The sequence below is a fragment of the Drosophila novamexicana genome, unplaced genomic scaffold, assembly GCF_003285875.2.
Source record: "Drosophila novamexicana strain 15010-1031.04,08,12 unplaced genomic scaffold, DnovRS2.1 tig00000974-arrow-arrow-pilon, whole genome shotgun sequence".
Classification (NCBI taxonomy): domain Eukaryota; kingdom Metazoa; phylum Arthropoda; class Insecta; order Diptera; family Drosophilidae; genus Drosophila; species Drosophila novamexicana.
The window spans coordinates 1,405,312-1,429,206 of record NW_020824834.1 but is presented as its reverse complement, the minus strand read 5'-3'; the positions used below and the strand labels follow the sequence as shown (position 1 = coordinate 1,429,206).

At 44.5% G+C, this 23,895-nt stretch overlaps 6 protein-coding genes across 6 annotated transcripts; 2 read left to right on the top strand and 4 right to left on the bottom strand.

Moving 5' to 3' along the window:
- Positions 1-488: 488 nt before the first annotated feature.
- On the bottom strand, positions 489-2,375 carry LOC115765459 (UDP-glucuronosyltransferase 1-6). The gene is made up of 2 exons (XM_030709023.1): positions 1,735-2,375; positions 489-1,347 (listed from the first exon to the last, which is right to left on the bottom strand). The coding sequence occupies exons 1-2, from the start codon at positions 2,373-2,375 to the stop codon at positions 489-491; spliced, it is 1,500 nt and encodes a 499-aa protein (XP_030564883.1).
- A 1,098-nt stretch (positions 2,376-3,473) lies between these two features.
- LOC115765558 (dynein heavy chain 2, axonemal) lies at positions 3,474-10,311 on the bottom strand. Its single transcript, XM_030709195.1, has 5 exons — positions 10,248-10,311; positions 9,485-10,192; positions 5,308-7,169; positions 4,567-5,248; positions 3,474-3,853 (listed from the first exon to the last, which is right to left on the bottom strand). The coding sequence occupies exons 1-5, from the start codon at positions 10,309-10,311 to the stop codon at positions 3,474-3,476; spliced, it is 3,696 nt and encodes a 1,231-aa protein (XP_030565055.1).
- A 186-nt stretch (positions 10,312-10,497) lies between these two features.
- On the top strand, positions 10,498-11,902 carry LOC115765470 (chromosome partition protein Smc). The gene is made up of 3 exons (XM_030709050.1): positions 10,498-10,856; positions 10,918-11,311; positions 11,382-11,902. The coding sequence occupies exons 1-3, from the start codon at positions 10,553-10,555 to the stop codon at positions 11,881-11,883; spliced, it is 1,200 nt and encodes a 399-aa protein (XP_030564910.1). The 5' UTR covers positions 10,498-10,552; the 3' UTR covers positions 11,884-11,902.
- Positions 11,881-12,348, bottom strand: LOC115765475 (probable 26S proteasome complex subunit sem1). The gene is made up of 2 exons (XM_030709055.1): positions 12,151-12,348; positions 11,881-12,090 (listed from the first exon to the last, which is right to left on the bottom strand). The coding sequence occupies exons 1-2, from the start codon at positions 12,260-12,262 to the stop codon at positions 11,963-11,965; spliced, it is 240 nt and encodes a 79-aa protein (XP_030564915.1). The 5' UTR covers positions 12,263-12,348; the 3' UTR covers positions 11,881-11,962.
- Positions 12,349-12,782: 434 nt separating this feature from the next.
- Positions 12,783-20,785, bottom strand: LOC115765468 (menin). Its single transcript, XM_030709047.1, has 3 exons — positions 19,397-20,785; positions 15,835-17,129; positions 12,783-15,306 (listed from the first exon to the last, which is right to left on the bottom strand). Exons 1-3 carry the CDS (start codon positions 19,632-19,634, stop codon positions 14,587-14,589), a joined length of 2,253 nt encoding a protein of 750 aa, XP_030564907.1. The 5' UTR covers positions 19,635-20,785; the 3' UTR covers positions 12,783-14,586.
- A 144-nt stretch (positions 20,786-20,929) lies between these two features.
- Positions 20,930-22,368, top strand: LOC115765471 (WD repeat domain-containing protein 83). Its single transcript, XM_030709051.1, has 4 exons — positions 20,930-21,204; positions 21,264-21,455; positions 21,517-22,047; positions 22,115-22,368. The coding sequence occupies exons 1-4, from the start codon at positions 20,997-20,999 to the stop codon at positions 22,237-22,239; spliced, it is 1,056 nt and encodes a 351-aa protein (XP_030564911.1). The 5' UTR covers positions 20,930-20,996; the 3' UTR covers positions 22,240-22,368.
- Positions 22,369-23,895: the final 1,527 nt, after the last annotated feature.

Here is a 23,895-nt window from a genome sequence, read left to right as displayed (position 1 = left end):
TTTTTGAAAGAGGAGAAATGTATTTTGGGAACGTTCCTTTTATCTGAAGTCAAGTTAAAATATTAAAGACAAGTTTATATTTAAGGACAATATTTTTTGAAAAAGTGAAATATTTTTTGAGTATACACAAAATAGTTGTTCTATAAGATAAAAACATTTCTCTTTTTCTAAAAATATTGTGCTTAAATTTAAACTTTTCCTTTCTTTCAGCATACACTGTAAATTAAATTTTTAAAGCATTTTCTTAGGAGTTAAGCCCCTTTACAGTAGATGCTTCTGGGGGCATGAACTGCCATGGTAACGATATTTGAAAACATTTAAAAAAAGTTTCGGATTTGGAAATGCCGAGCAAAAAGTATTGAAACCAACTAACATTCAATTGTACTTAAGTTTCGCGTTTAAGCTTCAGCTCTAAACTTATATATTATAAATAATCTATATATTAATTACGATTAAACGATACAGCTAGTCAGCGATCGCAGATGTGTCTACTCTATGGCCCGATCCAGGCGTCTGTTCAGCCAAAGGGCCGCCGCGCCCAGCAAACCCAGGCTGCCATAGACGACGATCCGAACGTCGAGCAGTTGGCGTTGCCAGAAGTTCAGCTGGCGGGCGTTGCCAGCCAGGTGCTGAGCTCCTTTATGCCTGATCACATACTCCAGCCAGTAGGCAGTCAGCGCGCTGGCATTCAGAGGACGATCCCTATAGAGCTGGGACTTTCTGCGTATGCTCTGCCTGAAGCTGTCCTCAAAGAGCAGCCTTTTGATGGCGCCCAGCAGCTCCGCTTGGGTGACATTGGCCAGCTGCAGGGTCAGGCCCCAGCCCTTGGCCTGCATTTTTTGCAGATTCGGACGCTGATCTCCGAGCAGAGGCAGGCCCAGCAGAGGAACGCCATGGTAGAGCGCCTCGCTGAGGCTGCCCTTGCCGCCGTGCGTAATGAAGAGCCGGGCGTGTGGTTGAGCCAGCAGCTGCGCCTGTGGCCACCACCTGGCAAGCTTGATGTGCGGATGTGCCGAGCTAATCTCGCTGGCATGTGCTCCATCGTATGTCCAGTAGATATCATAGTCCGGCAGCTGAGCAAACGACTCCACAATGCTGTGCTCCACGTGCGCAGGCGAGGTGCGCCAGCTGAAACGCGTGCCCAGGCTAAAGAGAATGAAGGGCCTGTCAGCTTCCAGGTCCATTGCTCTGGTCGTCTGTTCCACCACAATACCGCCAATGTCCAGCATGCCGGGCAGCAGCGGCCCAATGGGACCCTCGCTGATCATATGATGGTTGTTCAGAGCGAGAACCACGCGACGACGCATTGCCTCAAAGGTGGGATAGCGGGGCGGGGGAAAGTGGGCGCTGGAAGGGCATTGATCGGTGAGTTAGTCAAATAAACAAGGAGATTATTTGAATTTAAGGCAGCAGCGCGACTGGAAACTACCCTGTAGGCAGTTTCTTTCTGAAATAACTTATTTGTTCCTTATCCGAACTGTATAAAATCCTGTTATATAAGTCCAGGAATTATGCATATCAAATAAGAGTGAGGTAACCGAGTAACCGTAATGAATTAAGTCTGAATCGATAATTATCGATATTTATCGATTTCATTGACAACTTGAAATAAACTGGTTCTGCATGGCTTATATCAGTTGATTTTTCTATTTCTTGGTAGAAACATTCTATCTATGCATAGCAAATCTCTTGAATATATTTTCAGAGCTCAGAACCTGAGTCAGTCGAGCTCACCTGTAAATCCTTTGCATGACGCGCCTGGCGAGCAGCTCCGATAACTTCTCCCATAGGCCAAAAATGCAGCCGGCGAGTCCAGTTCTTTGCTGACTGTCATAAGGTTGGGGCACATACGAACGTTCCTCGGGATTGCCCAGCAGGCTGTGGACAAAGCCAATAGGCTGCTGTGTACTTATTATGGCCACGGGACAGCCGAAATGTGCTGCCACGCCCAGCAGATGATCATTGAAATGGTAGCCGAGCAGCAGCAGTTCATAAGGCGTTGTGGGCGTGGCATGCATAAACTGCAACCAAGCAGGCTGTTCCAGCAGCTGACCGGAGAGCTCCAGGCGGGCGAGCGTCCATTGCAGGCGACTCACAAAATTGGGCTCGAGCAGCAGCTGCTGCTCCTTCGGCAACTCCCACGGCACCAGAAAGTGTGTAATGTTCGCAGCCAGCCAGTCATACTCATCCTCCAGTGGCAATGTGGTGACCAGGGTCAGCTGGTGACCACGCTGAAGGAGCACACGGGCCACCGCCAAATGGACGAGCAGCTGCGACCGATGTACGCCCACAAACACGCCCAGTATGTGGCTGCCGCCGACCCCAAGAGTCCAGCAGGCGAGCAGTGCGAGTGAATAGCCGACAGCCCAGTTCATAACTGACGGGGCCCACATCATTAAGCGCCCATTAGCCTAGGCCAGAGCCAATCCATCAAGCTGATAACATGCCAGCAATTTTCTTGCACAAACAAATCAGGGCAAAAGTCACAACAAAATGCCATATTAGAAGTCCATGAGTGAGTTTTATCAGACCAAAAAATAACATAACAAATAATGAGTAACAACATTTGGCTTCGATTCTCATTATTTGGGTAATCAAAATGCATTTACGTTCATTTCGCTGGGAAACATTAACAGCCGGCTGCTCATGTGCCTCTCAAGGTAGCAATTCAAATCAACATTAGTTTGTCAAGTTCTGTTAATTCAACAGCCTGGCAAAATTTAACAGCCAGTTTATTCAACTGCTTTATATTTTACCAGGCAACTTTAACATCCAGTTTGTCATGCGCCAATTAAAGTTTAAAAGCCAGTTTATCTACCTGCTTTATATTCTATCAGGGAGCTTTGACAGTCGCTTGTTCATTTTTGTCAACTTAACCGCCTGGCAAAATTTACCAGCCAGTTTATTCAATCCTTTTTTATATGTTATCAGGCAACTTTAACATCCGGTTTGTCAGGCGCCAATTAAAGTTTAAAAGCCAGTTTATCTACCTGCTTTATATTTTATCAGGGAACTTTGACAGCCGGTTGCTCATGCTCCAATATAAGTTTAAAAGTTTTATTACTTGAACCGCCTGGCACAAGTTAGCATCCAGTTTATCCATCTGCTTTAAATTTTACTGTAAATTTTAACAGTCGGTTTCTCATGCTCCAACTAAAGTTTAAATGTGTATAATTTAAGCCCCCTGGCATAATTTACCATCCAGTTTATCAACGTGCTTTATAGGCAGGCAACTTTAACAGCCGTTTTAAGCTTAAGTTTACAACTAAACTCAACTTCCGTTTTATCAACTTAACCTCCTAGCAAAATTTACCAGCCAGTTTATCCACCTCCTTTATAATTCGCATGGCACAATTTAACGATTTTAGAAATTCGTTTTTATCTGATTTTACTTTATGCTTAATTACTCATTTTAATCTCCTCCCTCCTTCTGTCTCTTTTATGTGTGTGAAGTATTCTGGGTGTTTGTAATATTATTTTTTGGGCATTTTTGAGAAAAAATCCTCATGAAATTCCCGCAAGATCAACTTGAACTTGTCCGCTTGCTGTGTTAGCATTATCTTATACTCATCCCCCTCGTTGTCAAGCATTTCGTCAGCATCTCTAAGGGTTTGGATATAGCGCAGCCAGTTTGGCTCCAGTTCGACGATCTGTTGACGCGTTTCTTCCGCCAGTGTAACCCGATACTTGTGCAACAGGACGAACAGCTCCAGCATGGGCGTGAACGTCGACTGTTTCAGGGGCAAGGCCTTCACCAGGCGCTCGAACAGCTGGTTGGCCAGAATCGTTTCACTGTGCGTGCGTGGCACCCGCATCACTTTGCGCTCATTGCGTTCCATATAGCGATAGACGGCTGTACGAGAGAGCACATAAAAATGTACAATAGCTTAACCTTGCATTCCAAAAAAAGTGTGTCGATTTTCCAAAGAACTTAAAACACGACTCCAATAAGAGATTTTCGTTAAAGAACCAAAAAGATTCCTTAAATAAAAAAATTGCAAATAGTTGCTGGATTTGAGCCGGCGATTTTGTATTGTTAGTTCGACGCTGCGTTACCTAAGCAGCTCAGGCGCACGACTTGACATTTACAGAGCACACAACAATGTATGACTCTCGTTTTCCACCAATTTTTCACCCATGCAGGTGGAGTTTTCCAAATCCTTGCTCTGGTGTTCACCTACATCACAAAGGATAACGACTTCCTAGCTTACACAATTTAAACTGCGCGCTGTTCATTAATCAGTCAATCAGTCAACATAAGTAATCAATCAGTCAGTTTGTCAAAACACTGAATCAATCAACATAATTAATCAATCAGTCAACGCAATAAATTAAACATATATATAGGTACACATATGCACATCAGTCAACATAATTAATCAATCAGTCAATCAGTCATTCAGTCAATCAGTCAACGCAATCACTTGAATATATATGTATGGTAAACATGTGCATTTACATACTCTGAATAAAGTCAATCAGTCAGTCAGTCAACAAATGTAATCAATCATTCAGTCAATCAGTCAATACAATAAAATAAAGGTATATATAGGTATACATACGTACATTGAATTAGTGCCGTTGCATGATCCAGCAGAATCTTAATGTTCAGTGCCTGCCACTTCTCGATCCAGTCCAGGAGGGTGCTCTTGATGGGATTCTGATTGATGAGCACAAAGTGCACATGGGCAATGGCATCCACGAAAGTAATGTCATCGGCCAGCGAGCTGTAGTGCTCGATGCCGCCCTCGAAGACACCCGCAGTCTTCGCGCTGGCCAGCACTCGCTGGGTAAATGCCTCCTCCGTCAGCTCCCAGAGCGCATAATGCTGCTGCCAATGGCTCACATACAAGTCCATCTGCTCCAGCTGCCGGGCAATCTCTGCCTCAATGCGGCGCACCAGCTCCGAGCATTCGGCATCCTCACGAAACTCTCTTGCAAAATTCGGACGTCGCTGCGCCTTCGGCAACTTCAACTTGTAGCCCAGCCGTGGAAACTGATCCACCAGGCTCTGGACGCGATCGACTGTGCCGCGCAGCACGGCGCCAATTGTCGGCATGTCGGGCGTGAGCACAATCCGAGAGTCCTTGACGTCGGATTCCATAACTAAAATGGGCGCAGGCGCCATGTCCTCATCGCAGTGCAGCGCAGCCAGCAGCAATTCCAGGGAGCTGCGCGCGCAGCTGACAAAAGAGCTGGCCAGCATATCGTCCAGGACATTCACATATCGATGCCAGTCGCTCGCCAGCTGCAAGCATTAAATGGGATGGATTATTGATCATCTTGGGTAACAAGAGACCTACCCACCTCGTCTTTAACCTCGTCGAACTCTAGGGACACGGCCAGCAAAAGCTCGACAATGGTGTTGTAGTACTTGCGCAACGCACTGTTGCCGCAACTCAGGCAGCTGCTGAGCTGCTGCTCGAAGGCGGAGATCTCCACGGCGCCAACAAAGTTCAGGCGCAACATGGACGTGTCGCAGATGCGCTCGCAAATTCTGACAATCTGTTGATTGGCGCGCTTGTAGATCTGGATAATCTGACGCAGCTGCTCCAGCTGCTGCACACAATCCTCCAGCCACTGGGCGTAACCGTCGCCCGGCTCCACAATGGCACCATAGGTTAGCTTGTAGATGCCCGGCGCCAGCTGGCGATCGAGGGCCTGGATCAGTGGGCGAAACAGCTTGCGCTCCCGCGCCGTCAACGAGTTCAGCAGGCGATTGTAGTCCAGGCACAAGTGCAGCACGCTGTACCACACCAGGCGCAGCGTCTCATGGCGCTCGTATAGCCTGCGCATGGCCAGAGGAACCGCAAAGGCCAGGCGCTCAAAGTGCTCGGCCTCCAGGCAGACGTGCAACGCGCTCGCGTCCATGTTGCATTGGAGCAAGGCCTGCGGCTGCCTGCTGCGCATCAGCAGATAACGCTCCAGTTTCTGGCAAAGATTGGGCCCGCAGTCGGCATACAGCTGCTGCCAGTTCTCGTAGGAAAGACGCATCTGCCGCTCGAACTCCGTGCGCAGCAGCTCGAACTTGGCGAGCACGGCGCTCGCCTCCGGCACAGGCGGCAGCCACGCGGCGCTGCTTGCGGCCAGGCGACTGTGCAGCCAGGTCAAGCGCTCCAGATTGATGCGATAGGCCAGGGCGTGGGAGACGTGGCGCGGCAGCCAGGACTCGTGCTGCTGGCGACGCAGCTGCAGCAGCTGGCGCGTTGTCTCGTCCATGTCCTCACCGAACAGCTGCCACACGTGGCCCACCTGGCGGAGATAGCATTTGCGTAGCGTGGCATGGTACGAGAAGTAGAGCAGTACGTTTAGCGCCTCCAGTGCCTCCTCCACGTTGCACACGCGCTGAAACACGTTCGCAATGAGACGCTGCTGCGTCTCCTCCAGGCGCTGCACCCCCCGCCGATAGCTGGCCATCTGGTCGTACCATTCGCCGCGATGCACATTTAACATGAGCTGCTGCGTCTTGCAGCTGCGCAATTGTTGCAGCGTCTCGAGAAATTGTTGCTGCACGCTGACCGCAATCTTCTCCAGCTCCTCGCCGCTGGTGCCGCCGAATTGGGTCTGCGTTTGGGTCTCCTGCTCGTCGAGGCGTCCAAATACAATCATCGCCTCGCATATGTCCTTCAGATCGCCGAGACGCTCCATAAAAGCATGCACATGATTGAATATGATGCCCAGGTCCAGTTGCCAGCCGCAGTTCTCCTGCAGCCGGCACGTGTGCTCCTTGTAGGCCAGGCAACAGTCCAGCGACAGATCGCACAGCTTGATGCCCAAGCGAGGCTGACCGGCCAATATATTATTGAGATCTATCTGCGCCGTGCAGTACTTTATGATCTGATTACTTAGATTCCGAAAGAGTATGGTGATGCGATCTGGGCTCCGGTAGTGTTCCGAGTTCAGCCAAATGAAGCGCAGCAGGTGAATGATATGCGGCAACAATTGCGACACGGTCGCCGGCGACGCGGACTCATCAATTTTGGCGCAAGGCTCCACAAGCAAATGCAGATATTTTATATTCGACATGGCCAAGTCCTGCTCCAGCTTGGCGGCCTCCAGCAGCTCCTCGATTTGGGGCATGTGCACAGATTGCCACTGGCGCAACACCTTAAGGATGCGCTGCACATCGAACTGTTCCAGCTGCGAATTCAAGCCCTGCAGCACCTCCACTGCAAGGGAAAACAAGTTAGACGGATTTCATCAGCAGCAGCAGCATACATTATGCATGTATGTATGCATGTTTGTTTATTTGAGCATATAAATATACATGCATACACACATGCATGCATCAATATACATAAATGCATATATACATACACAGACATAGATCAAAATTTCCCACCCCCATAACTCGATCAAAACTAAACCGAATTACATCAGGGTTGACTTTTTGTTTATGGTTTAACCTATAGATCAATTTTGCATCTAAATCTGGAAACATATTTTTTGATCCAAATTCATTTTAACATGGTATCAATTATCGTATATAGACAAAGATCAAAATTTCCCACACCTATAACTCGGTCAAATCGCATCCGATTTTCACGTGGTTTGTCTTTTTGTTCATGATTTGGCCTCTAGAGTAATTCTGCATCAAAATCTGGTAACACTATTTTTGGCCAAAATTCATGTAAAAATGATACCCTCAAATATCCTATATAGACATAGGTTGAAATTTCCCACCCCCATAACTCGGTCAAATCTCATCCGATTTACAAAAGGTTTGGCTCTTTGATCATGGATTGGCCTCATTATCAATTCTGCATCAAAATCTGGTAACACTATTTTTGGCCAAAATTCATGTAAAAATGATACCCTCAAATATCCTATATAGACATAGGTTGAAATTTCCCACCCCCATAACTCGGTCAAATCGCATCCGATTTTCAAAAGGTTTGACTTTTTGTTCATGGATTGGCCTCTAGAGTAATTCTGCATCAAAATCTGGTAACACTATTTTTGGTAAAAATTCATGTAAAAATGATACCCTCAAATATCCTATATAGACATAGGTTGAAATTTCCCACCCCCATAACTCGGTCAAATCTCATCCGATTTTCAAAAGGTTTGGCTTTTTGTTCATGGATTGGCCTCTAGAGTCTGGTAACACTATTTTTGGTCAAAATTCATGTGAAAATGGTACCCTCAAATATCCTATATAGATATAGGTTGAAATTTGCCACCCCCATAACTCGGTCAAATCTCATCCGATTTTCAAAAGGTTTGACTTTTTGTTTATGGATTGGCCTCTAGAGTAATTCTGCATCAAAATCTGGTAACACTATTTTTGGCCAAAATTCATGTGAAAATGGTACCCTCAAATATCCTATATAGACATAGGTTGAAATTTCCCACCCCCATAACTCGCTCAAAAATCATCCGATTTTCAAAAGGTTTGGCTTTTTGTTCATGGATTGGCCTCTAGAGTAATTCTGCATCAAAATCTAGTGACACTATTTTTGGCCAAAATTCATGTAAAAATGATACCCTCAAATATCCTATATAGACATAGGTTGAAATTTCCCACCCCCATAACTCGGTCAAATCGCATCCGATTTTCAAAAGGTTTGACTTTTTGTTCATGGATTGGCCTCTAGAGTAATTCTGCATCAAAATCTGGTAACACTATTTTTGGTCAAAATTCATGTGAAAATGGTACCCTCAAATATCCTATATAGACATAGGTTAAAATTTCCCACCCCTGTAACTCGCTCAAAAATCATCCGATTTACACGGGGCTTAGCTCTTTGATCATGGATTGACCTCATTATCAATTCTGCATCAAAATCTGGTAACACTATTTTTGGCCAAAATTCATGTAAAAATGATACCCTCAAATATCCTATATAGACATAGGTTGAAATTTCCCACCCCCATAACTCGCTCAAAAATCATCCGATTTTCAAAAGGTTTGGCTTTTTGTTCATGGATTGGCCTCTAGAGTAATTCTGCATCAAAATCTGGTAACACTATTTTTGGCCAAAATTCATGTAAAAATGGTACCCTCAAATATCCTATATAGACATAGGTTGAAATTTGCCACCCCCATAACTCGGTCAAATCTCATCCGATTTTCAAAAGGTTTGGCTTTTTGTTCATGGATTGGCCTCATTATCAATTCTGCATCAAAATCTGGTAACACTATTTTTGGCCAAAATTCATGTAAAATGATACCCTCAAATATCCTATATAGACATAGGTTGAAATTTCCCACCCCCATAACTCGGTCAAATCGCATCCGATTTTCAAAAGGTTTGACTTTTTGTTTATGGATTGGCCTCTAGAGTAATTCTGCATCAAAATCTGGTAACACTATTTTTGGCCAAAATTCATGTGAAAATGGTACCCTCAAATATCCTATATAGACATAGGTGGCATATAAATTTGTGAATTTTATTTTATACGTACCACGGGCAAGGCCCGGGGTATACCCGCCAATAGAATATACGTATATATATAAAAACGAAATAAATATTGTACTCACAGCGGTACAGCCAGAACTCGTACTCATCATTCATTGTGGCCAACTCGTTGGCTGCCATCAAAGTGCGATCGCCTATCACGGTGCGTATCTGGGTTGTCCAGTAGACGGCAATGCTTTCCAGGCTATTGAAGAGCGGCCTGTCGCAGACGATTTGCTCGCCGCCAATCTGATGCAGCACAAATGGCACATAGAGGGCCGTTATGCCGCCAATCTTGGAGTTCATGGCGAACAGAAAGGCCAACAGCTTGTCGAGGCTGGCGCAGAAGCGGGCGCGCACCGTCTGGTTCCAATCTTTGTAGTTGCGAAAGATGGGCGCATAGAAGCGCTCGAGCAGACGCATCCAACAGCCATCGACATCGCTGTGTATGGTGCCAAAGTGAATCTCGTCGTGGAAGCCATCAACGGTGAATATCTCGTTGGGCTCGCCGCGAAAAAAGTAGCTTATGTCATCCACCGGCTGGGTAGGAAAGCCCAGACAAGCGGTGAGTGTATTCTCGGCATAGAAAATGGTCAGCAGGGGTTCATTGACCTCGAGCAGCCAGCGGCGTATATTGTCCAGCGATTCTTCATGCCAATCCTGTTGATTTAGCGAGTACAGCGTGGTCATGCGCTGTATAGCCTCAAGCAATTGATTGAGATCCTCATCTGTATATGTTGGCCGCGGCGTTGGCGGACGAATCTCCTCCTGCTGTACCTCCACCTTGTGCTCTGTGCGGGATAATCGAAGTGAATACTAGCGTAAAGTGTTAATGTTAATAAATACCTTCATCATCGGATAAATCCGAGTCGGTTAGCCGTTCGTCTTCCACAGCGCTGGAGGATGTCATTTCGCACTTTTCACTTTAATATAAAACAACGCGTGGTTCACATGGTAACTGCACTTTTAAAAGCCGTTAGTTCAGCAGCTGACGCTCACGCGTGTTTTACAACACTTAAAAGTATTGCGGGAAATGCCTATCGATATATCGAGTAAATATTGTTTGCTTATCGAAGCCAGAGTCAATTCAAAGCGGCAAACTGACGCGTTTGCAGAAAATTTTGTAGCAATAAATAAAATTCAAACAAATTATGAATAATAATAACGAAGCCTTGGAGCTGATCTGCGCGACAGCCAATTCGTTATTTCCCGAGTTGAATGTGCGCCTCAATGAGGTATCGCACCCCACCGAAGCATTTCTCACCAAGGTCCTGATACACTATTTACGTTCGTTTGGATTTCGAATGGAGCCGCCGTATAATATCGAGAACGAGGCCAAGGATACGTCCAGAGAGAAGCGCCAGTTCCTGAGCAAGCTGTGCCGGCAAGTGGAGCGCATTGTGCAAATCTCGTTTCCCGGCAAAATGTTCACCTACATGGACATAATCGAGCCAAGTATGCATAAAGCTTGAATAGTAATTAAAACAATAATTAAATGCACCTTTAACAAATGCAGCTGCCAAGAAGACATCGAGTACCCTGGACGTGCTCTTCAATTACAGATGCTTCTACAAAATGCACAAAAAGGAGGTCCTCTCCCCCATTGTCGAGCAGCACAAGGAGCGGCAGTTCCTAATCGCCGCAATCACGTCCAAGCGCAACGAACTGGAGCAGAGCAAACAGAGAGCTGCCCAGATCAAGGTGGACATAGGCAAGGCGCAGGCCAACATAGCCAGGCTGCACGATCAGCTGCCCAAGGCGGAGGCGGAGCTGCACGAGCAGTCTAGAATCCTAAGACAGAAGCAAGCCGAATTTGCTCTGCAGGAGGAGCAGCTGGCGGAAATAACCAACCAAGTGCAGCATTTCAAGCAGCTGCTGGTCCAGGACAGCGATGTGGCCGATGTGGAAGCGTAAATCGACTTATAAGCAACAGGAACCAGGTGTCATTTGCCATTCTGATCCTCTTTTTCCATTCAACAGGCAGAACGCACAGATAGTTGCCCGTATCAAGAGCTGCAAGGAGGAAATGGCCAAGCAGGAGGAGCTCTACAAGGAGCGACGCGTTGAGATTGAAACAAATCAGCTGCTGAACGACGAAATCGAGAAGACCATGCAGATACTTCCGCCCGAGGTGCTCGACGAGTACAAGGAACAGCTCAAGCTGAAGGAACGCATGGAAAAGAAGCATGCTGCAGTGTTGTCCAAGCATCAGGGCTTCCTGGCCGTCAGGGAGAAACAGAAACAACAAATCGAGCTGTGTGAGAAGGAGCTGAAAGCGCTCAAGCTGCAATACGAGCAGGATGCACTCGCGCCAAAGCAGAAGCTCGCCGAACAGGAAGCGGAAATTAACCAGCAAACGGAGAGCGTGGAGGAGCTGGAGCAGGGCAAGATCAGGTTGCAGAATCAAATCGATGAGGAGCAGCGTACGGCCGAGCACATCAAACTGGTTTTCACCAAAATTGTTGACGAACGCACGTTGTAGACTTAATATATCCATTGTTTATTGCTAAAGTTTTAACTGTTTACGCTCATTGTGTGGTTAGGTACGAACGCGGGCCAAATCATGTATCCATTTTCTTGCTCTCCAAATGGGCCTTCAGCTGCTGGCTGAAGTCGTCCTCGACGTTGTCGTCGTCCCAGTTGTCCTCCCATACGTTGGGCTCCTCCACATCGTCGGCAACGCGAAAATCTGCAACGCAAAATGCCTGTAAAATGCCATTTTGAGCGAACAAATAAAACAAATTGTCACCTTCCGCGGGAAACTCTTCGAACTCGTCATCCTCCTCGAGCAGACCCAGGTCTTCGCTTTTCTGATTTGACTCCTCCTTATCTTTATCCTTCTCTTTGTCGGGCGCAGACATTTTTCGAATGTTTGTGTGTGACTTAAAGCTGAATTTTAATTGTTAAACAATTTTTTTTCTCTCTGACAATTTGACGCTCTGCCGAAATGATGCCGAGTCATTTGTCTAGAGATTTCTGTACAATACGATATATCGATTACATTAGTGTTGAGCAACGTTGGCAATCGTTCTGCTTACCGGCACTACATGCACAGCGCTGCCAGATTGTCAGATCGAATTGCGCGCGCTCTTTGGCTGCTATTTGAATTATGCATTTATTTATATATTTTTTTTATTTAACATTTTGACTTGTGGCTATTTGTATTTCAAGCTAATAGGGTTATTGAGCAGTTGAAATGTACGTAACGTTAACATTTATAATAAATAGTTTGCGGTATGCTTTTGATTTATTGCATTTTGTTTTTTTGCATAGGCTATTTTTTCATTTAGTTGGATTTTCGCTTGCCAAAACTGTTGTTTTTCTTTAAATGTTTTTGTTGTTGTTTGTTTTTTTTTTTTTTCCTTTTTTTGGTTTTCAGCTTATTTTATAAATTTTGTATGCCAAAATATATCTACATATGTATTATTATAGATTTATTTCTGTTTAAATATGCTACTTTTTATAAAGGAATAAAACACCATACATTTGAATATTGTTTATACCATTTTGAACTTATTGTTCGATTTGTGTTTGTTTTGTTTTTTGCTTTGTATTGGATTTAATTTTTTTTTTAAATGGGCTTCAACGCTCTTCTTCTACCGCTTCATTCTGTTTCTGCTCATATACATTATTCATCACAGACGCACAACGCACAAATAAAAATGCAATTATTATCATCATTTAACAATTTGTTTTTTTAAGCTCCATTTTGCTTGAAAACTTCTCACGCTGACCTCTTTAGAATGTCATGTCCTACGACCGCGCATAACTGATTATTACAGGATATTTCAAATAACATATTTTTGTTTTGTTTTTTAATACTAATAAGTGCTGCTTTTCGAAAGTTTTCAAAAAATAATATAGTATATAAGTTTTGCTTGCATCGCTGGTGCTGCTAATTTGATCAAGTATTTAAAAAGTGCATGCCGCGTCCCACGTCCCTTAAGTTGCACGGCCCTCGTGTGTGTGTGTGTGTATGTGTGTGTGTTAGTTAGTGTTTAAGTTGATAAATATATATATATATGTGTGTGTTTGTATGACTAAATACGTATCTAGTACATATAGTAGTTGAAAGCTTTCTAGAAAAAACAGTTTATCACATATAGAGAGGAAGTGTTAAATATGTTTTCTGTTGCGTTCAAAAATGTTCTATGTTGCGGTCGTGTTTTGATTTTAGATTTGTTTGTTTTTTTTTTTTTGGGCTTGAATAAAACTATTACGAACATGCATGTATACAATCTGTAAATTAAATTAATCAGCTTAGCCTCATAAAATGCATCATACATTCATACGTTATTTCCATTACATATACATATTTCAATTGTTTTTTTGTTTTTTGTTTTTTTCAAGAAGAGCACCAATAAAATTACGATTGAGCTTAAGCAAAAACAAGGTTTTTCTCGGGAATACGGCAAACAAGTTGCATTAATAAATAGACGCAAAAAAAAGTCAATTATTTTAACAGGTTTTACAATACGTTAAACGTTCTAGCACAAATGGCGAGTGGAGGACTCGCTGCATTCGTTTGCTCTCACCTTCAATCGCTACTTTCTGGAGCTTGACTCGCCAGGTGCGAACCTTTATAAATAGTTGAGAGCTATGTGTGTTTGTGTGTGTGTGTGTGTGGGTGTGTCTCTTTTTAAAACGCTAAGCGTTCTCTAACGGTTTTGTTTCGCGCTTACAAACTACATAAATACACATCGAACATCGAAAATATTGATAGTGCATATATATATGCATAATAATAAAGGATTAATATTATCGCATGTGTCAATCGAATGCCAACACACACACAGTTACAAGTCGCTGACAAGCCACAACGAGTAAACAATTCGCAACAATTACAGCGAGTGTTTTACTCGTTGCTGGTTTAAAGCACATTTGACACTGTATGCTTTGAGCCACAGCTAGTAAACAACTCGCTGTTAAGGTAAGCACTCGCTAACTTCAAGTGTAGCGAGTGTTTGACTCGTTGCTGGCTTAAAGCAAACTTTACAATATATGCCTTAGACCACAACGAGCAAACAACTCGCAGTAAGGACGAGCACTCGCCGGCAACAATTACAGCGAGTGTTTTACTCGCTGCCGGTTTGAAGCAAACTTTACAATATACGATATACATACACATAAATATATAATAATTACAAACAACAAATTACTACAGGTTCCTTCAATAGGTTATTTTTTACTCGCGTCTGGTACGCTTCGGCCGCGACGGTGCAATCGAATCCGTCGACGTGGCACTCGTCGCATTGCCAGCACCAGCCCCGCCACCAACAGCGCCGCCCTCTGTCGAGGCAATCGCTGTGATGGTAGCCGATATGGTCGCCGGCTGTCGACTGTCGGCGCCGCCGCCGCCGCGCACCTTGCGCGATGCCACCGACTGGGCGGTCACCTGCAGCGAGATGGCGTGCGTGTTGAGCTTCTCGGCGAGCAGCAGATCCTTCAGGCCCTTCATTTTCTGACTGTACAGCGTGATCACCGGACGTTTTAGCATTATTTCAAAGGGATCGTAATCATCGACAGCGGCCGGCTTGCTGCTCGCCAGCTCCAGCTGGCTGCTCTCCTCCAATTTAGCTTCTTTGTGCTGCGACTGCGACGGCGACTGCATCTGCGCCTCGGTGGACGGCGACTGCGCCATGTTGCTGCTGCCGCCGCCGCCGTTGCTTGTTGTTGTAGCCTCCTTGTCAGCCTCCTTGCTGCTGCTTGTGTTAATGTTGTTGTTGTTGATGTTGTTGTTGTTGTGCGACAGATCGCTGGACGTTGTCTGCTCTGCAGCCGCTTGTTGCTTTTGATCAGCGAACGGCTGTCCGCCGCCCTGCAGCAAAAAATCTGGATTCAGTATCTTCTCGCCACAGGCGGCTGTCAAATCCGCCAGAGTTGTCGGCAGCTCCGATTTGGGTTTCTGTGAATATGAATCAATGTTTGAGTGAGCTGTTCAGACTTATTTATATATTTATACTCTTGCAGAGGGTATGATAATTTTGTCTCGAAATGTTTAACGCATAGAAGGAGACATATTCGATCGACTTATATATACTTTATGTAATGTATTTTTCGTTCCGTCCGTCTGTCTGTTTCTATGCGAACTAGTCTCAAAATGAATGCCTGATATAAGGGAGAGAATATACATATATCTTACAATCCAAGTAGACTGACATGGCTGGATCAGCTCAGCTCGACCTCCCGGGAGCAAGGGTATATATAATTTATGGCATCGGAGATGCTTCCTTCTGCTGCCTGTTACATACGTTGCCACAAAAACATAACACCCTCTTTACCTATATACAAAGGGTATCAACATCCATTGAATATTTACAATACATGCAGCTTAAAGGCCAGCTTCCTTTATGATATGATGGTACATTAATCTCAAAGGCTAGCTTCCTTCATCACATTCAATTAATAATAGATCCGAGCAACTGCGTCTTACCTCATCCTTTTTGGCCAGCGTATTGTTGTTGTTGTTGTTATTGTTGCCCTCCAAATGCAGCGTCGCCTCCGCAGCTGCAGCTGCTGCAGTTGTTGCTGCTGCTGCTGCTGCAGCTGCCTTTTTAGCCTCCAAAGCGGCGGCCTGTTCGGCCTCCAGATCCTCGGGCAGTTTGATGACCACCTGGGAGCGTATATCATAGTCGAACTTGGTAATGTTGGTAACGAGCGGCTTGGCCCAGCCGATGTGGAGAATGGGCGTCAGGCTGTCCTCCTCCCACTGACAGATGCCGTCGTAGAAGCGCAACAGATTGGCAAAGACCTCCGCGTCGCGGAGAATGCTGCGCGCCGAGTGGCCGGAGCTTTCCGTTTTCATGACATAGGGTATCAGCTCGTTGGCAATGTCCAGCAGCTCCTTGTAGATCTCCTCGTCGTCGCGGCACTGATACGTGTACAGCCTGATGACATCGGCCGCATTGGCCCAGGCGGCGAACGCCTCGCGATACTTGAGCAGGCGATTGTAGTAGTTGCCCTGAAAGATGTGCGGATAGACATGATGGTTGTGGTAATAGTTGCGCGCAGAATCGATGGCCTCGCGGAACAGCTGCTCACAGCTGATGCTGCGATGCGTGCGATGGATCTCCTCCAGTTCGCCGAGCAGGCCCAGCGCCATTGGATAGCGCTTCAGATGGCCCAGATCGTACAGAAGCCAGAGCAGCTGCTGCTGCAGCTCGGCGACCTCGACACAATCGCTGTTCGCGCTCAGGGAGATGTTGAGGGCGACACAGATGGCGGCCACCTCCATGCCGCGCTCACAGACAACGGCCAGGCCGCCCAGATAGAGCCAGGAGCCGGATTCGATGCCGGCGCCAATGTCCTGGCCGCGCTTATCCTCGCTGCCCTTGCCGTGCCAGGTCACCTCGATGCTCTCCACATGCTTCTGCCCGAACACCACCCAGGCGTGATCCTCGGATATGGCCAGCCGGACATCGCGATAGCCGAGCAGCTGACAGCCGGCGGTGGTGGCCAGCGCAACGCCAAAGCAGTCCAGCTTGTTGCCCGACAAATAGCTGTAGAGGTTCTGCAGATGCGCTCGATCCTTGTAGCTGCTCCTTATCAGCGAGTTCCATATCACATCGGACACCTTCTTGATGATCTCGCGCGTCGCCTGGCGATGCGGCTTCGGTTTCTCCACCACCGACAAGATCGTCTGGAATTTCTTGTACAGCCCGGCGATCAGCTCGTGCGTGACCACCGGAAAGGGCACGCTGTTGCCCATGATGACGTCACTGCCGCCACCTAATTTCGCAATTTGAATCGAAACAAAAAAAAGCGATTAAATTCAACAATCCAAATATTTAGAGAGAAGCGCGTGTTCCGCATTTCAGATTTGCCCATTTTTAGCTTAAGCGCAAATCGAATTGAAATACATTTTAATGTGCACTCTAAAAAGTATGCTAAAACATTTTCGAATAATTTTTCAATCTTCTGAATACAGTGAAAACTCCTTAGGCTGCACAACTTTATTATTGCCCATCTTTAACCTGCACCTTGACCTTTTCAGTTACACAAAAACAGAGCGTAAATTATGAAATAATGTTCAAACATATTTTTCAAAAGAAACTACCTGTCCAGGTAGAATATAGGAACTGGAGCCGTTCAAACGAGCTTTCACTGTATCTATATGCTGTGACTGCTTATAGAAATATTCCTAATTTCTCAAATCAAGAAACTGTTAATGCTAACTAAATAAAAAAAATAGAAAAGCATTCGAAAACAGACGGAAATTAAATTTCAAATTTTTTTACATTTACCAACACTGAATAAAACACAGTTTCTGAGCACTTTTCTTTAGAGCATTAGAGGTTGATTCAATTTGGAAGGAATGTAGAATAACATTTTGATTATGTTTTAAACGGGTTCACGTTACTTCTGGTGTTCCTCAAGGTAGTCATCTTGGACCTTTACTCTTTACCCTTTTTATAAATGATCTCCCCTCTGTCATATCACATGCCCGTGTACTCATGTATGCGGACGATGTCAAACTTTTTCTATCATACACTAATCCCCTACATCATTCTCGTCTACAAGACGATTTGAACGCTATGCAACTATGGTGTTCGGCCAATCAATTGCATCTAAACTGTTCAAAGTGTATGTTTATGACTTTTAATCGTACTACACCTTATCTTGTCAGTTATACAATCGACAATATCCCTTTGCAACGTATACTAACAGTTAAGGATCTAGGCGTAATTTTTGATTCTAAACTCTGTTTCAATCTTCACATAGATACCATCGTTAATGAGGCAAAAGGTGTACTTGGATTCATTAAACGATGGTCTAAAGAGTTTAACGATCCTTTTATAACAAAACTTCTGTACATCTCTCTTGTTCGCCCTATCCTTGAATACTGCTCTTGCATTTGGTCTCCACAGTATAACAACAGCCAGGATCGTATTGAATCTGTTCAGAAGCAATTTCTGCTTTTTGCCTTACGAGGTTTAAATTGGGACCCTAATCTTCGGTTGCCATCCTACTCCAGCAGACTGCTTCTTCTCAACCTTCCGTCGTTAACCAACCGTAGGACAATTCTCGGTGTTGTCCTTCTACATAAGTTGATTATTGGCGACATAGATTCTCCTTTTCTGCTAGGGCGTCTTCAATTCAATCCGGACAGGCTGAAAAATTTTCCCCCACCGGGTCGGTGATTTCCCATTACTTTTCTCTCTGTCCTATCTACTTAACACTCTTTATCTAACTTACATTGCTTTACTTTATTAACAATTCTTCTTACTTTCATTTTTCCTATTTATTGTATTTTCTTTATTAATATAGCAAATTAAGATTATTTTAATGCTACTTGAAAACACTTTTTTCCTACTTACAACCTTCTGCTTAGATGTAGGCTCTAATAGCGTCACTGACAAAATTAGCTGTGAAAAGGGGCATAGCTGGCCGGACTGGCAAATAAAACACCTCCATCGGTCGGTGATGCTATTTAGAAAATTGTATCCTTTAACTAGGCTTTTAGCATAAAATTCTATTGTATATTCTATTGAATAATGAGGAAGACACTCGTTTTGTCGACCATTAATAAATAAATAAATAAAATAAAAAAAAAAAAAATAAATAAAATAATAAATGGAATCATATTTTCCTTACAAGAAAATTTAATATTAGCCGAATTTCAAAACTTTTTAAAATCAAAGACTTCTGTTTTTTGTTACAGCTCAATAAAAATTGAAAAAAAAAATTTTCTAGTAATTGAGAAAAATTTAAAAAATATTTTATGAAATTTTAAAATTAAAATTAAAATAAAAAAAAAACTTTAATTAGAGTAGGGAACAAAAAATAAAAAAAATCTCAACAAATAAAAAAAAATTCTCAAAAAAAAATCAACACGCTTTTTATGATGCAATTTTAAATAAAAAAAAATTAATTATAAAAAAATTTGAAATTAAAAAAAAAAACTATATGAAATAGACACAAATTTTCGGAGTTGTTGCTATGAAAGGGACGTAGGGGAGGGGGTAGGGGAGGGGAGAGGGTGTGTCAACACTCACCTAGCGCCGCTTGGGCTGCCTGCGCCGCTTGGGCCGCCTCGCCCGTGGTCAGCGAGAGCTCAATGTAGCCGACGACAATTGAGAGAAGCGTCAGGTCCGGCTCGATGGGGCTGGTGAGGGCGCGCCGAAAGAGATTGACCACATCCGATGTGGACTTGAGGGGAAAGAGGCTCGCGTCGATGATGCCATTGAGGGCCATGCAGGGGCTGGCGCTGGCGCTGCGTGTGACCGTTGACATGGCTGCCAAAGGATTTGCACCGTACTCTGCTGCTGCTGCTTGTTTCTGCTGCTGCTGCTGCTTGTTCTTCTTCTTGCTGCTGCGCTGCTGCTGTTGCTTAGCACTGGCCGCAGGCGCTGTTGCATGCACACTGGACTTGCATTTCCACTTGGTAGCAGTAGCAGTACAGCCAGACACTTTGTTGCTGCAACATTTGAGGGGCGCTGCGCGGGTGTTTCGCGGGGAATGTATGCGTCTGTGTCTGTGTGTGTGTGTGTGTCTGTGTGTGTGTGTGTGTGCAATGGACGCCAACAAGTTGACAAACAACTTTTTTACTTTCCACCTTGTTTGTGCGCACTGTGTTTGCCCTTTTTTTTCGGACTTATTTTTTTCTTCTTCTTGTTTTGCTTTGTCGCGCTTCTATGTGCGGCTCTCTAGTATGTGTGTGTGTGTGTGTGTGTGTGCACTTATTCTTGAGCAGGATTTTTATGCAATCTGCTGCGCTCTCCGTGGCGCTGCATTTTTTACAGCAATTTGTCTTTTCGTTAGCTTTTTATTGCTGTATGTGTATGTGTATGTATGTGTGTGTGCGTGTGTGTGTGTATGCGTGCGTCGTGTCGTTCAATTGCACTGACACTTCGTTAATTTTGTCGTGCAGTTGGTTTCTGCTCTTCTTCCTCTTGTTGTTGTTGTTGTTGTTGTTTTTGCCGTTAAATATCCTGTCGTCGCTTCGCACTCGTTTGCACACGTCAGCAGCAGCGTTAACGGCAGCGGCCGCAGCAGCGCTTCGGTTTTGGCAGGTGCGTAGCAGCAGCGGCCGCAGCAGCAGCAGCTGAAATTGCGTAGCGTTGCCTTATTGCGTAGCATCAAAAATAGCGCGCCTCGCCTCCCCCCGCCAACACACGTGCTTGCTGCGTATGCCAAGGAATTTGCGTCGTTTCTTTAACTTTGATTTAATTGAGGTAACAACAATATATTTTTTGCACGAATTTAACACAGTTTTAGTTAATACTTTTAACATTTATTTGATTTGTTTGTTGCGGAAAAAACCCGTGCGTTGCGTCGACTGTTTTGTTGTTGCCGCTGCTTTATTATTGTTGGCATTCTGCTTTGGCCAGCGCGACGCGTTTTGCCATTTTTCGGCGTCATTTTATTTGACCTGTGCGCGTTTGCTAGCACTGTTTCAGCGTTGCCACCAGCTTTGACTAGAACTGCGCAAAAGAGAGCGTGAACGTGACTGCGAATAACAATTTCTGGTCACACTTCACACTGCTCATTTACTTTTATTAATATTATTTAATGCACTATTTTATAATTTCGCAAGCTCCGTTTATGAATGTGTTAATATTCATTTATCGATAGGTCAGGCGTGCTGTGCTGGTGATGTGTCGTGCTCGTGTCGTGATGCGATCATCGCTCAACTACGATCATCGATTGCAACTAGTAACTTTTGCAGGCGATACTCGCCGAATGCTCATCTCTAAGTTTTGTGCATTTAGTTCATATAAACAAATGCCGACTTTTCTCGACTTTAACTGCAGCAAAACCATCGACTGCAAACAGGGAGCTGTGCGTGCGGTGCGTTACAATGGTAAGCCTTGAAAATGTTGGCCTTTCCCTAGACATATTTAGCTGTACTCTCGTTTTTAGTGGATGGCAGTTATTGCATGAGCTGTGGCTCGGACAAAAAGATAAAACTCTGGAATCCAGCCTCGGGCCTGCTGCTGAAGACCTATGGCGGGCATGCGGACGAGGTAACCGATGCGGCCGGCAGCTGTGACAGCAGCTACATTGTCTCCGCCAGCCTGGACAAGAGCATCATCTACTGGGATGTCTCCACAGGTGCGTTAAAACGGGATATTAACTCCTGGCATATATGAAATATCTATCTACTTCTCCCCAGGCACACCTGTGCGTCGTCTGCGCAGCCATGCCGGCGGCGTGCGTTGCGTGTGCTTTAACGAGGACTCCTCCATAGCGATATCCGGCGGGCGTGACAACGCGGTCATGTGCTGGGACATACGCACCCGCCGCCTGGATCCCGTGCAGGTGATGAAGGAGGCACGCGATTGCATCACTGCGGTGCTCACCAACGAGCACAAGATCTTTGCCGCCTCGCTGGACGGCTGTGTGCGCCACTATGACATACGCGTGGGCGAGCTGACCTGCGACAAGATTGGCCAGCCGATCACCTATTTGGCGCAGACGCGCGACGAGCAGTGCCTCCTGGCTGGCTGCCAGGACAGTGCGCTGCGCCTGCTCGACTGCGAGTCGGGCGGGCTGCTGTCCGAGTACAAGGGCCATCAGGCCGACGACTATCACATCGAGTGCGGCTTTCTGTCCAACGATGCGCACATTGTCGCCGGCTCCTGTGCCGGCGACGCCTACGTCTGGGATCTGCTCGAAGCGAAGGTCCTGCAGCGCATTCGCATAAGTAACCCGAATTTCATTGACACTCATAAGTAGCGTATCCCTTATTTAATTATTATATTCGCTTCCAGGTGACAATGGCGGCGTGGTGCATTCCCTGGCCACGCATCCCAAGCGGCAGGAGCTACTCTTTGCCCGACGCAGGGACATGCATGTCTTCTCAACTGACGTGCAAATTGAGGAGGAGCAGCTCTAGCACCGCAACTAACCCCAACTCTTTAGTTAACTTAGCTTAAGTTCATATTCGTATTGAGCTTGTGATAATTCCTATATTTATCTTATGTACCTAGGAACTACAAATTGTACACATATATATATGTTTATATTAAAGTGCATATATAATGCCAATCGCTTCTTTTATTTTTAGTTAATATATCTTCAATGAATTCACCTGTTTAGCCGCCGAACAGCTCCGATTCTTCTATTTCAATCGCTTTCCTGATCTGCCTTCCTATTTTCCTACACTCAATCCGATCCTCGGCTATTTCCATTTCCGTGTTTGAAGGAGGAACTTTTGATAATTTCGTAAATAGAGCTCGTCGAAATTCGTAAGCTCTATGAAATTTTCACTGAAGTTAACTTTTGTGATTAAGGTGTACGTTAGGATGCATTTACACACATAACATACGCACTGACATACATATGTACGTACCTACATACATAACATACGCACACAAATATATACATACACACATACATATGTACATATTATACATACAAATGTACATTCATACAAAAAAAAAAACAATAACAAGAAAAACACCGAAAAAAATACCAAAAAAAATACTACACAAACACTACACAAATAACTTAGTTGTACTAAGCAAAACATGAAAAACTGCCGGGCCTACTTGAATTCTTGAGAATCGAGGAGGAGAGCACTTGGCAGAAATTCGTTTTATTTACATTTGCGGTACAGAAAACAAACATGCATGCATACATACATAAGTGCAAGCATACACTAACACACACACATACATATACACACGCACATGTAAATTACTTATTTGCCTTCGTACAAAATACTTGTATACTTTCAGACACTAATACAAACATTCATACATATATATGTACATACACACACGTGTACACATACGTACACACATACACACACAAACACATTCACATACACATTATCATACGCACAGTAATAGATAAACACATACACGCACACGTAAATACATGCATACGCACATACATGCATACACATACATATGCACATACATGCATACACATACAAATGAATACATATTCATACACAATCAAGATAATGATATTTTTTAAAGGATTAATTATTCTAAGATGTCGCTTCCAAAAAAAAAGTTATATATATATCTAATTCTTAACTGAATGTACATACATATGTTACTTTACATTATTTGTGGACTTCCCAATTGGTTGATTAAAAGCACAAATTGCATTTCTTTGAGGGGAAAAGGAAAAACCATTTATTTGACATAATTTTTTTGTTATTTTCGTATTTTTTGTTTTTTTTTTTTTTGTTTTTTTTGTTTAATTATTTAATGTATTTTGTTTGTTGTTTATATAGAGCATGAATGTACGTAGTAATATGTTGTTTGTATGTATGATCTGGCTTATATAATGCATAAACATGTGGTTGTTGTTGTTCTTGTTGTTGTTTAGCTGTAAATCTAACGGCCGCGCTCTTCAATTGCCAAAAATGCCCGATGCATGTGCAAATGTGTGTGCCTGTGCGTGTGTGTGTGTGTGCGCGCGCGCGTGCATCGTGTGTGGGTGTGTTATATGTGTATGGGTGGAGCGCCGCTCTCTCCATCATTCTCAAACTCTCTCTCCATTGTGGGTGGTGGGGGGTGGCCAAAGCCGTTGCTAC